General features: G+C 42.6%; 1 protein-coding gene across 14 annotated transcripts in view; it reads left to right on the top strand.

The window, feature by feature from the left end:
- Positions 1–15,945, top strand: part of frmd4a (FERM domain containing 4A) — an 87,658-nt gene that overhangs the window by 46,903 nt on the left and 24,810 nt on the right. For 11 of the 14 annotated variants that reach the window (XM_039809479.1, XM_039809470.1, XM_039809484.1 and 8 more), the window contains exons 2-4: positions 4,396–4,461; positions 9,560–9,654; positions 11,537–11,629. In XM_039809479.1, coding sequence (XP_039665413.1) covers positions 4,396–4,461; positions 9,560–9,654; positions 11,537–11,629 — 254 coding nt within the window. Of the gene's footprint in view, positions 1–1,440; positions 1,845–4,395; positions 4,462–9,559; positions 9,655–11,536; positions 11,630–11,656; positions 11,738–11,784; positions 11,804–15,945 lie in introns of those variants that run through there. The other 3 variants (XM_039809480.1, XM_039809482.1, XM_039809481.1) reach the window with 3 other exon arrangements.

Here is a 15,945-nt window from a genome sequence, read left to right as displayed (position 1 = left end):
TATTAAAGCCAAAGAAAGAGTCATCTGGAGATGTTTAAGTTAGACAGGCCAGTTTCCGGTGTCTGGAACAGGCCAAAAATATCCAGAAACAGAAAAATCCAGCAGGGAGGGGGAAAGGATACACCACCTTTTTTTCTCATGTGACATTCTATTCAGCAAACTAAGCTGAATTTAGGGCCTGCAACATAAGCTATGGTAGCAATACAACTGTTCAAGCCAAGCACATTCAATTTCATTGCATTGCTTAATGTCTGAGAAGAGAGTATTTCTGATGAATCCTGCATATTTAAGATTATGAATTTCCTGTCATATTTCAAATTTGGTGCAACTGCATTTGGCTCAGACAAACTGTATTTATGACTATCGGAGAACTTAAGACTGCCTTTAGTCAACAAATGGTAAAGTATCACTGATGCTGACAGCTTAGTGGTGTACTACATATGTGTGCATACTGTACATGTGGCCTCACAGTTTTCATAACATAGGGATTTCTCATGTTGTAATACAACAATAGAAAACAGACTAGCCTATGCTTGCCGAGTCAGTCAAATTCTTTATTGACAGTATAGGTATAGGCTTAGCCCTGCCTTCACACAGCCCGCATTAGTATCTATTTATGGTACCAAAAACTGGGCTGATTTTGTTATTTTAACAACTTGGTGGTTTCAACGGCTGCTGCTCCAGCTGTGTAAGGTGAACACAAGTGCCCAATTTAGGTCATACAGAAAAAAAGAAGTCAGTCTAACGGCTGCAGTGGACTGAAGGCCAGAAATCATTCAAGCAAGCCAAGCCTGAGAGCAACGAGATCTGTGTTTAAAAGTGCAGACAGGAAGTGACAAGCTGGAGAGAGAGTGATCTCTACATCCCAAACCAGGGATGTAGAGATCTAACTGTAGATCTAACTGAATCTCCGACTTTTTTTAAGCAGAATCATTTAACCATTTCAGGCCCATCAATACACATGGCATAACTGTATTGCCAAAGTAATAAGATGAGGAACTCTTTCTCACTCACAAAGTCTGCATTTCTTAAAAAAAATAAAAAAAAAGTAGGCCTACAGCTGCTTTTTTTTAAGTAGACAGACTTTGATCACTGATTTGAACACACACACACGCGCACGCACGGAGAGAGAGAGAGAGAGAGAGAGAGAGAGAGAGAGAGAGAGAGAGAGAGAGAGGTCTGCAGTTTCTCATGGCTGTGAGCTGCTGCAGAAAATTTCCCCTCATCTCCTCCTCTCCCCGCCCCCCACATCTTGCCTCTATTATTCCCGTGTTTTCGAAGCAACTCCGATGACAGCGAGAAACATAGCTGGCAAGTGAAGGCAGGCTGGAATCGTAGCCATTTCTTCCGGTCGTCCCCCTCGGTTGCTGACCGTTGGTACGGTCTCCTGCTATCCGCACATTCACACACCGTTTGTGCACGGTACCGGTAGCGAAAGGGGGGGGGGGGTGGTCGACCAGGACTAGCCCCGTGAGACGCTCTCTGCTTTCGGAAGGAGGGAGACAAGCCAGCCTTGGAAAACGCTACACGGTCGCCGTTAGTTAGCGCTGAGTCTAGCTTGAATGGCGAAGATATGAGATATAACGTGTCTGTGGCGTTTGGAGAATACAGAGAAGACACAGCGAGCTGCGTCGCTTGTAACTAGCTAACGTTAACTAATGGTCACTGACATGGATGCTGATGTGCCTCCTCCCCTAGGCCGGCCGGGGGGGTGTTTTTTGACGATTTTCTGGCAGTAACTCGACTCGTTTCTTTCTGGGATTAATCATTTGTTATTTTCTCTTCCTCTTCGAGTCGATTTTGTTTATTTTGTGGGAGCCTCGCAGCGAGCGCTTGTTTGCAAGGTAACTAACTAATGATAACGTTGGTGCCGTCGCCAGCACTGACCAAAGCATCACTGTCAGCTGTATGTTTGTGTGTGCCTCTGTAATTTGTGCCAGCTCCAGCGAAATAATGAAACGTTGTGAACATGGCTGCTTTGTTAGTTGTTTATTTTCATGTCTTGTCTTTTAATTTCACTGTTTCTTGCCAGTGAGTCAGGCCTGCCTGGGGATGTAGCTAAGTTAGCCAATTCAAACCTGCCTAGTAATGGATCAGAAATGTTGGTGGATATAGCATGAATCACACACCAGGGCAAAGTGATGTTGCCAGTAGCACATGTGTTCTAACCTAGCTACTACATTGTACTACTACATTGTAATGTCATGATGATTGCAACATACATTAGAGGTCAGTGTCAAGATGCTGTAAATATATTCAGCGATTTTTGTCATTTGAAAAGGGAAATAAAATGAACTGTGTGTCTAAACTATGTCATGGTGCAGCAGTATCCACATTTTCTATTTTTCAACTGTTATGACAAGAAGCTATTCATAGAAACTCTATTACATTTGGTTTCACAGTGGATAGAAACTCAGTAGCATGTGTCCAATACCACAAAGTGACTTGTATGACTAAAACCAATAAGCGTCTGTCTCTGCCAGATTGGGTTGCCTAATTTTAGCCTTAAGGCAGTGATTTGTTACCTTGCCGTTAAGATTTGTACTATTCCCAGGTGCCTCGAGCAGAGTGCCAGTGAGAGTGTGTGTGTGTACACTGTCTGCATTGCAGTTTAAAGTATTATGCAGTAAGATGTTTTGTCATTATTCTGACTCAGGGCTTATTATATTATAACTATTTTTGGCAGGAATTAATCTATGGAATCATGTTTGCACCACTGACCTTCTACTCAGTTGTCATGGCAGTAATTAAAATCACTGTATACAGTATAAACATGAAAGTTTTGGAAAGGAAATGTAACTCCAAGACAGGGGGGTGGGAGATGAAAACAAAAGCCAATATTGGAAAATGTGTGTGTCTGTGTCTCTGTGTGGGTGTGGGTGTGTGTATGTCACTGTGTGCGCAGGTGCACCCAATCTAAACCGTCAAACCACAGGAGATCAATGGTGAGTGGGAGGGTAAACCAAACCCTTCAAAGTAGCTACAAGCCACACACACAGCGCGCACACACACACACAGCACACACACCAGTAATCATTTAGCCGGGTTCACAAAGTGATGAGTGTTGAGACCCAGTACTGTAACTCCTCTTCCTCTCTTTCTCTGCTATCTTCAGCTCTCTGCTAAACTCTCACCTCCAACTTGCCACCTGGATGCAAGCTGGCACAAGTGGTGAGAAAGTAGGAGCTCTGTAATACCCATGTTATGGACACACCCTTCCCAAATTGCAAGGGCCTCAGGTGGCCAATATGATCCTTGTGGTGAAGAGATACAAACCGGTTACGCTCATGCTCGTGTTTATGGCATCCAAAGATATAAAACAATATATGGTGGCATCTATGGGGATGTCTCCCCCCCTTTCATTCTACTCCTTCTTCTCTAACATTTTCTTACCCCTCCAGCCCCCTCCCCCCCTGGTGTCCCTCCCCATCTCCCAGATGTGAGGGAAGTGTGGGAGGAGCCAGGGGGTGTTTGTGTTCCTCAGAGTCCCAGCTTCCTGCTAAATTGTAGAGAAACTCCACATGTGCTGAAAACACCAGCACACACAAACAGACCCTAACATGTGGAATACTCTGGCACAGTTTGTACATCTTTTCTTGACTGTATTGCTCCTGTGCATTTTTTTTTTTACTTTAATCCTGTATTTGTTTGAATTTCATCACACAGTAGCAAACTTTTAGACAGGTTTGGAGAATTGCCTTGGCTTTGTCAGTCATGTAAAATATTTGGTCTAACGTGTGTGTGTGTGTGTGTGCGTGTGTGTGTGTGTGGCGCAAATTTCTCACAGTTGACTGTTTCATCATTGCACCTGCTTTAGTGAATACGCCTGAACTTGGCAGACGAATATTATCGAACATAGTTTTTTGCAGCTCTATTCAGCAAACCTTGTATCAACGACACAGACAAACACTCGAGTGAACATCAGCAGGCAGCTTTACTCATTGTGGTCACTGTAGTCCACTGATGGATAATGGATTTCCTGCTTAAGGAGGAATGCTAGAAATGTCAGCGAGGAAGAGAGCAGCGCAGTCATCTTCTCTATTGGCCCATTGTCTAGTTAGGTCAGCTAACCTTGTTAAGACTTCAAGACTTCATTGCTCAGATTTAGGAAATGCTAACTGATCTATAAGTACTAGTCCTTAAGAGTCCAAAGGTGGGCAAGGAAAAGGTTTTTAGCCACATGCCCTACATGTTTTTCACTGAGATAACATATGCACACACCAAGCTTGCCATACAGCACATCTCCCATACAAATTGATTCTTGTTTGTTATATGGAAATATAAGTACATTTCTTTGTATAATTGGCATCAGTGGAGCCGTGCTTTTGATCTGTGTTGGTACCTGTAATCAATTTATAAACAAGCATCCCTTGTCTTTTTGTCTCCTTTTCTCAGATGACAGAGGGGAGGCGATGTCAGGTCCATCTCTTGGACGACAGGAAGCTGGAGCTCCTTGTACAGGTGAGTCTGTCTTCCTCCCACCCTTTCACTCGTCCTTCTCTTTCTTCCCTTTCTCTTTGTGGACTCTCATTTCCTCAGAGCGAGGGAGAAGTGATGTCTGGTGTCCTAAGAGACTCGATTACTGCTGACCAAGGGAAATTTGGTCAGCAGTAGATGACGTTGCTCTTTCTTGATGCTCACCTGATCTCTCCACACACACACACACACACACACATACACAAATACACACAAGGCTGCATGCGACAGACCCTGCCCTGAATTACTCTCCCTGTAGAAGCATCCCAATACAGAGTTCAGTCCTAATCATCAGAGACTCTTACTTCCCCTAAACTCATGCTTCGCTGATCATTCTTTATCATCCATCCCTACTGCCTACCCAGAATGCCGGAATCATCTAACAAAAAACATCAACTGTGTGTAGTTTGTGTAATTGACAATGCTCCCTCTTATCTTCCAAACATCTTTGTGTAATTGACAATGCTCCATCCTATCCTCCAAACGTCTAGGAAAAACAAAGCATCATGCTACCCAGCAGCAGCAGCAGCACCCACAACACACCTGTTTTCCCCTTGTTTGTCATTTAAAGCCCCTACCCTTTTGAGATAGCTGTTTACTACTGTAGATCTGCTCGGGTCTGTTTTCTGTTCTGTATCTGTTCAGGTTAAACGCTGTTATGGAAGCTTTTTCTTCATTGATTGTTGATGACATTCACTTCCATCATCTATAAGAGCCCTCTCATGGTTTGGCTTTAAAGTCTGAAGCAATTTTATTAGAGGCTCCGTCCTTCTTCCTAACCTCCCTTAGCCCCTTTTGGGTCTGACCATTACCCAATTCCACTGGAAAATAGAGAAAGACAAAAGAAGGAACAGAAGAAGAAGAGCAAGTGGAGAAAAGAATAATTGACACAGAAACTCAGGAGGTTTAGAGAGAGAGAGAAAAGTGAGATGAGAGCTCAGGAATGGAGAGACGGGAGATGACACTAAAGGGATGGGAATGGAGGGGAGAGCCGAGGATAGGTCTGCTGACTTTCTGATTTGATTACTCTGCCAGAGCTGATCCTCTCTTTCAAATTGGTACTTCTCTCTGTTCCTCTTGCACTCTAGCTCTCCATTTCTCTTGACTTTCCCCTTTTCATTTTCCATATCTTCTTTTCTCAGCTCCTTCCTTGCCTTTACCTGCACCGGTTCTGTCTCCTTCTAAATCTCCAAAATACAGCTGCAGCAGCTCCATATCTCATCCATTCATCATCTTTTCCGCTCATCCTCTTGGCCATCAAGAAAGGAAATAAACAAAAAGAGAATTAAAGAGTTGAATAAAAACATCAAAGTAATCTGTTTATGTAAAGAGTTTAACAGATACTTGAATACCTTGTGAATGAGAAAATCTGTTCTATTTACCACATACTATACACAAGGTAACTAATGTTTTTTTTTTAAGTTTGGCAATGGTATTAGCAAGAGAGACGTCTGGAAGATGGGATGTTATTAACAAACCATTGTCATATAAATCAGGATACTGCTCTCTTTTTTTTCTCTTCCTCTCACTCTCTCTCAGTAGGCCAGTAAGTTGCTAGTAGGACCACAGAGAATTAGGATGTTATTCTCAGTGTTTCGGTGAACTAAGAAACAGTCAGGACCTCCACTTGTTTGCAAAAAAAGGATTTCTTGGAGTGATGCTCATAATTCATAAGCAGTGTTTCAAATATTACGGCAGTACTCCAGTATTACACACTCCGTTGGGCTATTTCATGTCTTCACTGATCATTTAACAGCGGTGTGGCCAAGTCAGTCCTGCTGCGGTTTTCATTTAAGTTCCTGTAGCATGCCAAGTGCTCCAGCCAGCTAGCCTCTGAAAGGCTGGGTCTCATTTCTGTCACTGACTTGTAACATTGACTAGCTGGTTAATCCCAGAAGTGCCGTTCACCTTTTTCCTCTTCCTCATCCCCTTCCTCCATAGTGTGTCCTCTGTGGTTTGTTTATGGAGCAACGCCTCATTGGCAGGGAACTATGTGCCATAAGGCCAACACACCTATTGACCAGGCCGTAAAAATAAAAGCAAGCTAACCACCAAATACACCACTGGGTGAAAATATATATGTCATATGTCTATCACTCCCTAAGGCTAGAGTGGTGTAGGTTGAAGAGAATGGAGTATTAAGCTGTCTAACAGTGTTGCTCTTCCATGCCAATGTTTATGAAGAACTCTACATTAATGTAATAAAGAGACACTTCAGGGTTTCACTGTGACATGGTACGGTGCTATAGCATAAGTCTGTATACAAAGTACTATTTATTAAAACATGTAGGGCATGTGGCTAAACACCTTTTCCTTACCCACTCTTGGAATCTTAAGGACTGGCACTGATAAATCAGTTAGCGTCCCATAAATCTGAGCAATCCTGAAGGCGCCAAAGGCCTGACTAGCTGTTTGCAGAGATTGGGCTGTGACTTGCTGCCAGCCAGGCAAGTGAGCTACTGTTGTGTGTTTGTCACCTGTCTGGGGGTCTCCTCCTCACTTGCACCTCCCTGTAATTGCTATGCTGTTAATTACCTGTGCTGCTGAGGAGGCACAGGCTAAATGTCTATTAGCAGTAATGCTGTCTAAGCTAGCAGAGAGCTTTACAGTCTGATAGATGGCTTCATAGTGTGTGTGTGTGTGTGTGTGTGTGTGTGTGTGTGTGTGTGTGTGTGTGTGTGTGTGTGTGTGTGTGTGTGTGTGTGTGTGTGTGTGTGTGGTGTGTATGCTGTATGTGTCTGTATATATCTGGAGTGTGTCTCAGTTGTGTGTGTTTAGTGTCCCATATCACTTACTATATTACCTGTCATTCATTGTCTGTATCCCTGTTGGTATCTCCCACAACATTATTACACATCCGTTAGGTATCTGCCATCTCACAGATAAGCTGTAGCGTCTGGATATGGGTATGCATTAGGAAGCGAGTCGTCACTTGAAGTGGGAACCAAACTCAATTATACTATCCAGTGCAGCCCATTTGATTTTTACAGTCTGCTTGGTATTCATAACAATATTGAGGCAAGAAGCTGAGCTTAACCTTACAGGGGTCCTTCTATCCTTTTCAACTTTTTTCTCATTTTCTCTCCATATCATCCTTCTAACAGTTTACTGTATGTGTCCATGTGTCCCTGTCCCCCGCTCGTTGTTTGTCATGCTGTGGTGGCATGGATGTCGTGATTTGATATTGTTGCCAAGGCAGTTGACTGCTGTGTGGTAATGAGAGACCACGACAGCATGTGTCTCAGACTGAACCAAAACATGTATTACTGCTAATACTGTAAACATAGCCTGCTCCAGCCCTTAAATTTCCACATCTAAAATGTTTCTTAGTACTTCAAAGAGATCTAGTGTCGCTCTTGTGAATCGCTGCTCTCCCATTTGGAGAAACAACAGAGCGAATCAGAGCCTTTGTGGACGGGACAACTAGTGTCAGACCGATCAGGACTTAAACATAGATAAGGTCAGCACTTAAATCACCGCTCGTGTTAACTATACACGCAACCATAGTATTAAATACAAATTAAGAGCATGTCCATGATCTTCTCTTTGCTGAGAGAGGTGAGTTTATCATTCCTACTGTGAATATGCATTTGAAAGATGTTCTGTAAATGATAACCTCAATATTCCATAACACAGCAGTGTGGGAGTCTCCTAGATAATTTACCAATGCTATAGGGTGTAGTAAGGTTAGATCAAAAGGACATAGAGACAGAACCAGCTACTACAGTAGCCATGTTTTTTTTCTATTTACAGTAACACTTTTATCTGATGCAGAAATCTGATATATGGGAATATAAGTCAGAATCAGCCTGTGTTTGCTCCTCTCTATCTATTCACTCCAGAGCCTTTTTCTGTTGCAGGATTACTGTAGGCGTCGTGCTTATATGAGATCTAGGTCATTGGAGTTTTGTGTGTATGTGTGTGTGTGAGTGCATGCGTGTGTGTGTGTGCGCGCGTGTGTGTGTGTGTGTGTGTGTGTGTGCGTGTGCGTGTGCTTGCTGTGTGTATGATGTCACCTCCTTCTCTTTAAATAGCTCTCAGTAGCTTCTGTCACTGAAGTTGTAGTTGTGCAGGGGGAGATTGTTGAGCACCCAATGTCACATGTACAGTAGCTGTGTGTGTACTTTGTGCATGTGCATATATGGATGCACACAGTATGTTTTCCTCTTCTCCTCCTCTATCCTATATATGCATAGCACAGCACATACCTCCTGTGTGTTGTGAGCGGGCTGCATGCATGTTGTGTATGGGCTCTTGTGTGCAAAATATGTTCATGCAGATTTGTCTGTCTGTGTGTTTGTGTGTTTCCATGTTACTGTATGTGCTGAATCTGTGTGTTGTCTGCCCTCCGAACCTTTGCATTCAGGCCAGTGTGTGTGTGTGTGTGTGTGTGTGTGTGTGTGTGTGTGTGTGTGTGTGTGTGTGTGTGTGTGTGTGTGTGTGTGTGTGTGTGTAATGAAAATGTAGGCAGCGAGGCACACCCATGGTTGACCTCAGGGTGGGGCGGGCTGTTACTCAGGATGTCACAAACCAGCAGCATATGGCAGCAGTCCCCGGCCTCTGCTTGGCTTTAAGATGCTGTGCATGCCCTGAATGTCGTGATGAATGGAGATGGTCATCACATAGTATAGCTTGGACAGTATTCCACAGTATTAACTAGTTAGAAAGCTCTAATGCTAGCTGCAGCCCTCTCCCTACAATACAGTGGTTGAGCCCAGAGCCATGACTCTGCAGTAGATGTTCGGGTCAGACGGGCGGAAAGGAGGGAGGGAGGGAGGGAGGGAGGGAAGGGCAGGGTACCTGCACTGTCAGCAACATCCACACACTCCATCCATCTTTCTCGCACTCTCTCTCTTATTTATCTCCTCCTCTCTTGCTCTTTTCCCCAGTGTTTGTCAGAATGCTTAGTCATTGCAGAAAATCAATAGCTGATAGAATACATTAACATAAAGCTCTACACATGCATGTGTTCCAATTAAACTACAGTGAAATAAACCGCATCACTCACACACAGGGAAAGTTTGAACTGGTACTGTTTATAAAATCATAAAAGAGCAATACTAATATTTCTGTCCCCCTGCAGCCCAAGCTGATGGCTAAGGACTTGCTGGACCTTGTGGCCTCTCACTTCAACCTCAAGGAGAAGGAGTACTTTGGAATTGCATACACAGACGAAACGTAAGTCACATTCAAACACTAATGCCATTGAACTCTACTACTGCACATGGTGTATCAGTAGCCCAGGACTATCTCTTCAGTTGATCTTGTTTGTTGGATTGGATTTGTCAGTGCTTCCCCACAACACTGCAACTACACCCAGGCTATCAACAGTTACACTCTGGCTTGGATACTCAGTTTCTATCAACAGAATTGTTAAAGCAACATGTAGGACATATTAGACTAGTAGCAGACAATCGGCAAAGTCAGTATCAAAGTTCAGGTGCACAACCAGTTGTGCTGGTAAACAAAGCAAGGCCCCTAGAGTGGAGTGTACAGTATCGTCTGTTTCTGTGAACTTCTTGGTGGCTTGTAACTAATGTTAATGATATGGTCAGCACAGTTGTAGTCATAGATGACAGAGGTGGAAAGACTGCAGTTGAGAATTCTCTGTCAAGTTTTAGGCATAATGTGTAGTAGCAGGTTTGGTTTCCAGTTACTTCAAAAAAGCCAAACCACATTTACATGTAATTGATTTCAGCTTTGGGTTTATTATTTAAAAATATTTTTGCTTTCAGCATGTTTCCATATGTCTTGTCCAAGACCTATTTGTTACACAAAACAGTATTACTTTAGTTCCAACATTATGCATAGAAATAATACTTGAATTGTACCCACTTATTTTGAAAAGACAAACGCTATTGTCAAATACATAGAGTTAACGTTAGCAAGATGCTGCACCATGAACAGAAACACCGCTATGAAAACTCCAGTTCCCAGTTCATTGTTTGAGTTTTAGAAACGGTTTCAGAACTCTTACAGTGAAATGTCGCTGTTGGTTTTGGTCTGTTCTCCTGATAAATTACCATTACCAGTGCCTTTATATATTATTATATTTATATATTATTATATTTCTTTTTGTAGGTTTATTTAGGTATGAAATGGCTCTTGAATTAAAAATTGTTCACATTTAACTTAAAAAAAAAACCTAGATATCCAGTTTACGGTTTTCATCTTTTACTTCCAAGTAAAAGAGGATGGCTACCTTCATTCAAGTTAAAATAACATAATTGTGATCATGAATATCACACTGAACCATAAACTGATATATGATCAAATCCCTAGTTAGAAAGCGTTTAAATGTTATGATGAGGCTACGATTACCTTGCTCTGGGGATAGCAAAAGATCACAGGTCTATGTCAGCCAGAAGGCTTGCTACGAGAACTGTGCTTGAAATGCAAAACTTACATTCAAATTATATTGTTTGGTGACCTAGAAAGACAGAAACACCACAGCATAGTCCAGCACTAGTCATGCAAACATACACATTTTTTACACACAGGCAGACATTGCCATGGCCTTTGTTTTCGCTCTTTTTTTGTTTTATCTCATGCACCCACTGATGCCAAGCAAGACTGACCTCTGCTCCATGGCATTTACATGGCTGTGACACATACTGTAGCCAATGTTAGTCCAGTAAAGCAGTATCAGCTTTGCAGTCGTGTAGTCCCCCAGGGCTAATTCTATGATGTGTATATTTGTTGTGTGTGCCTGAGGACAGCAGACGGCTCAGCTCTGACCGCTCAGTGGTCAAAGAGGCTGTTTGTGAGGGAAAGAGTGAGAGAGATTGAGAAACAGAGACAGAAGGAGGGAGAGTTTGAGGGAGATGTTGCTCAGGAGACCATGCAGGGTTACCAGGGTGACAAGCTGTCTCTGCAGTTTTTCCCCCTGTTGGTTGGAGGGAGATAGAGAAAAGGAAGAGGGGGTAACAGGAAAATAAAAATGTGGAGGCCTAGGGAAAACATGTTCAGTGTGATTAGACTAAATTTGTGTCCATCCTTGTTGGATATTCAGACATCCCTGAATAATAATTGCATTGATTGTTTTGTTGTTTTGTCTCAGGGGCCATTTTAGTTGGCTGCAGTTGGACCGCAGGGTATTAGAACACGAGTTCCCCAAGAAGTCTGGTCCCATTGTCCTCTACTTCTGTGTCAGGTAAGTCTTTCTTTATTAAATTATTCACCTAACTTACGCATGCCATGTTCTCTGATTGCAGACGGTGTTTGAACGTCTGTGGAAGAGAGAAAGAAAGATGGAGCGAGTGTATGTACTGTATATGTGTTTGTGCATGCACATGCCTTCATATGGTAATAGGAACAAATTAACAAGGTTAGTTATGACACGCCCCTATGAAATTGCTTTGACCCTGGTGTTTAACTTCCGCCACAGGGCCTCTCCGCCAATCATGAGCCTCTTAGACCTCATCTGTATGTGTGCATGTAAATCCCGTCAAATAGCTTTGCAGTGACTGAGACCGCCATACTCCAAATAAGATGGCAGAATCCCATAAAGAGAGGAGCCGTACCATTTGTATCTCTACGTTAGTAGTACTATACATTTTTATGCAGAAGCACTATGACAACTGTTGGAAACTCATTTGTAAAATGTTCACTTGTCAATGTAATGCTAAACATGGTAGAAAATATTCTGGTACATGATTCAACCTATGATGAGGCATGTGTCCTCGCAGTGTGTTCTTGCTATTGCTGTATTAGAGTCGTCCACCCAATTGAGGCCAACTCTTCTGACTTATTATGAAGGGTTATGAAATAACCCTACAATCCCACACTCCTCTCTTAGCCCTTTACAAATGCTCATACAATGGCCCCACTCATACAGTATATGAAACACTCCTGACTCACACACAGGCACTGGATCATGTGTGTGTACATAACCTGTGACAGAAATGCAAAGGGTGCACATTTGTGTGTGTGTGTGTGTGTGTGTGTGTGTGTGTGTGTGTGTGTGTGTGTGTGTGTGTGTGTGTGTGTTTTCTTTGTTTGTGTGTATGTGGGTGTTTTATCTTCAATAAGCTATTGAATAAATAAGAAAAGGGCGCCACACCTGGCTTTGTTTTGGGTCCACTTGTGTGCTCTGCCCCCAACATATCTCTATGATGTCATATACACCCTAGGGACTAAGTCTTGGTTAAAGGGTAACTGCCGTTTTTTCAACATGGACCCTATTTTCCTATGTTTTTGTGTCTCAGTGACTGATGGGAACAACAATCTTTGACATTGGTCCAGTATTAAGCGAGATCGCTGCAGTCGTCAGCGGCGAAACAAGCTACAATGTAAGTTAATAGGGCAATTGTCTAGCTTGTATTTACCTTCACAAAAGTGCTCGTTTTGCCACTGACAGGCTCAGATTAATATTCTAAGGCATTTGAGACATTTCTGTTTAACCAGAAACAGCTCTAAAGTCGCTAGCGCTAAACCCACCAGACTCCATTTAAAAAAGCAATACTTTTAGTGTGTATAGAACCAACATATTTCCACATGTAAATTGGTAAACTATGGGTTTATTTCAACCAAAAGTAGTGTTGTGATGGTTGGAAAAGTGGACAAACAACCCAAAACGGCTTTTCATAGTTTTACTTTGTTTCTGTCGACTTTGAATGAAGTGTATTTTACGGTGCTAAAATGACTGTTTATTTACATGGAGTCTGGTGGGTTTAGCGAACGCAATTTTGCGGATGTTTTAAAAAAAGGATCTTACTCTTTAACAGAAAGGTCGACCTCCTCAGAAATCCTTTCCATAACGTTGTCAGACACTTCAAATATTTATCTGAGCCTGTCAGCAGCAAACAAGCACTTTTGTGAAGGTTAATACAAGCTAGACAATTGCCCTATTAACTTACATTGTAGCAAGTTTCGCCGCTGCCGACTGCAGTGTTCTTGCTTAAGGGAGAATTCCGGGTCGATTTCAACACGTAGCGCTGTTGTTTGTAAATTTGGAGTGCTGTCAGTAGCGAGAAAAACGAAAACAATCGGTGCTGCCTACACCGTGTTGTCCTCCTGCTACAGTTTGCACCCAGGAGGCTGAAACAGGGCAAGTTTTAAACGTGCTTTTAGCCTCTTAACATGTTCGAAATGTCATTACAAGTACCTTCTGAGTGAACACAGTGAATCTGACTGCAGTAGATGTGAAAGAAATGCATAAATGTTGTGCTAATTAACTAAATAAGGTAGTGTCTCCAAACTTACCTCAATTATAACTTGTATCCTGCTAGTTGTACTACAGCACTTTTAAAAAATAAGCATATGCCTATTTTTTTAAATATTTTTGTATCTCTTTTCGGTGTTGTAGTTTGTAGACGGTCCCGAAGCACTCGTCTTACCGTTTCAACACCGGAACTAAACAGAGCTGATTTAGAACAACTTTTATGCATTTCTTTCACATCTACTGCAGTCAGATTCACTGTGTTCACTCAGAAGGAATCACTTCACATGCGTAGGCACTTGTAATGGCATTTCTAACATGTTAAGAGGCTAAAAGCACGTTTAAAACTTGCCCTGTTTCAGCCTCCTGGGTGCAAACTGTAGCAGGAGGATAACACGGTGTAGGCAGCACCGATTGTTTTCGTTTTTCTCGCTACTGACAGCACTCCAAATTTACAAACAACAGCGCTACGTGTTGAAATCGACCGGAATTCTCCTTTAATACTGGACCAATTTCAAAGATTGTTGTTCCCATCAGTCACTTAGACACCAAAACATAGGAAAATAGGGTCCAGGTCAGGTTACCCTTTAACAACGTAAATAGTAACGTGACGCACATTGCCGATTCTGCTAAACAATGTCATAGAGAAGTCATTTCCAGATAGGCATTTGCGACACAGCTCGTCGGTCTCGACACAATAAGGGGACTGGAAATAGGAAAATCGTATTTTTAGCACATAGACTCATTGTGGACCCTATTTAACAAACAATGGTGTCATTGTGCAATGTGACAGTGATATAATCAAAAGATGTGCAGATAAGTACATTTGGCTGCTGTTACTGCTGTTTTAGCCATCGTCCCTATTTCAGTTAGGTTAGGTTACTATCTATCTTCTCTCTTGGGTCAGCCATAGAACCATATAAAACAACTGTGTATATGTGTGTGTGTGTGTGTGTGTGTGTGTGTGTGTGTGTGTGTGTGTGTGTGTGTGTGTGTCTGTGATGGTCAGGGTGGGGTCACTGTGTGTATTTACATAGACTAATAGGTGTTTGAGGATATGGTCGTGCTGCTGTGACATTGTGAACTTTGACACCATTTTGATGCTTCATCCCCCTTTTTGTCTCACAGTTCAGTCCAATCTCTAACCTCAATCTCTCCAAATGTCACACTGACTACACCCCCCTCTCTTACGTGCACACACACATCCCACCCTATTTCTTCGTCACATGTACACACACATACGCAGATTCAGGACTATACTACATTCAGCCCAAATGTCAGGCCTGAATCCATTATCAATTTGAGCATATTGTTTTCATTAGCACTATGTGTGTGTCTGTGTCTGTAACTGTGTATGTGTCTGTGTCTGTCTGTGTGTGTCTCTGTGTCTGCGCAGGTGCACGCCCGTCATGTATTTGCATGTTTATGTGGTATTTGTGTGATGTGTGTGTTCCAAATATGCTTGGCAATGCAGATGCCCACCTCCTGCTGATTCAGTGGGTGCCTTTTTGCATGCTTGCTGCTGTGCTGGCAGTGTGTGTATGTCTCATCAACACTGGGGCTTTAATTAAATGTTCACACTGAATATTGACAGGGCTCCTCTCATTCTCTCTTGCAGCTCAATAGGTAATGCGATTTAAGCCCTCCAATATTGATCCTCCCACAATCACTCTCACTCAATATACCTATACACTCATACAAACACACATCGACACATTCATTCACGTGTGTTCATGGGAACATGTGCTTAGGTCACATTATACACACTTGTAGGGAACTAGGGATACATCAAGTCATATACTGGAAGGTGTTTACTAATATGTTACATTTTGGTGTACGTTTCCACCAGAGATGAGCTAACAACGAGTAGCTTCCTAGTGTACCATCATAGCTTCCCTCTGGCTCTGCATGCTATCATGAGCTAAATTTAGACTGCATTATTATGTTAGCTTCTTCCTCACTGCTCTGCCAGAAGTGGGTTACTATGCTTCTCTCTCCAGTGTGTGACAGTGTGTGTGTGTGTGTGTGTGTGTGTGTGTGTGTGTGTGTGTGTGTGTGTGTGTGTGTGTGTGTGTGTGTGTGTGTGTGTGTGTAAGTACTGTATGTGTGCGTGGAATCACTACACACTGCTGATGATGCAGAGAGGCAAACAATGTGCGAAGTGCATCATGTGCACATTCAGTGTAGTATGTGTATGTGTGTGCATTCAGATTGTGGAATGTGCTCACACTAACAAACTAATAATGGATCATTGCCAGCCTTCATTGGGAGAGGGGGAATAGGTTTAAGGGGTGAAAGTGAAAGGATGT

This window comes from Perca fluviatilis, chromosome 8 (genome assembly GCF_010015445.1).
Source record: "Perca fluviatilis chromosome 8, GENO_Pfluv_1.0, whole genome shotgun sequence".
Lineage (NCBI taxonomy): Eukaryota > Metazoa > Chordata > Actinopteri > Perciformes > Percidae > Perca > Perca fluviatilis.
The sequence above is the reverse complement of the archived record's forward strand: the minus strand, read 5'-3'. Positions and strand labels throughout refer to the sequence as shown.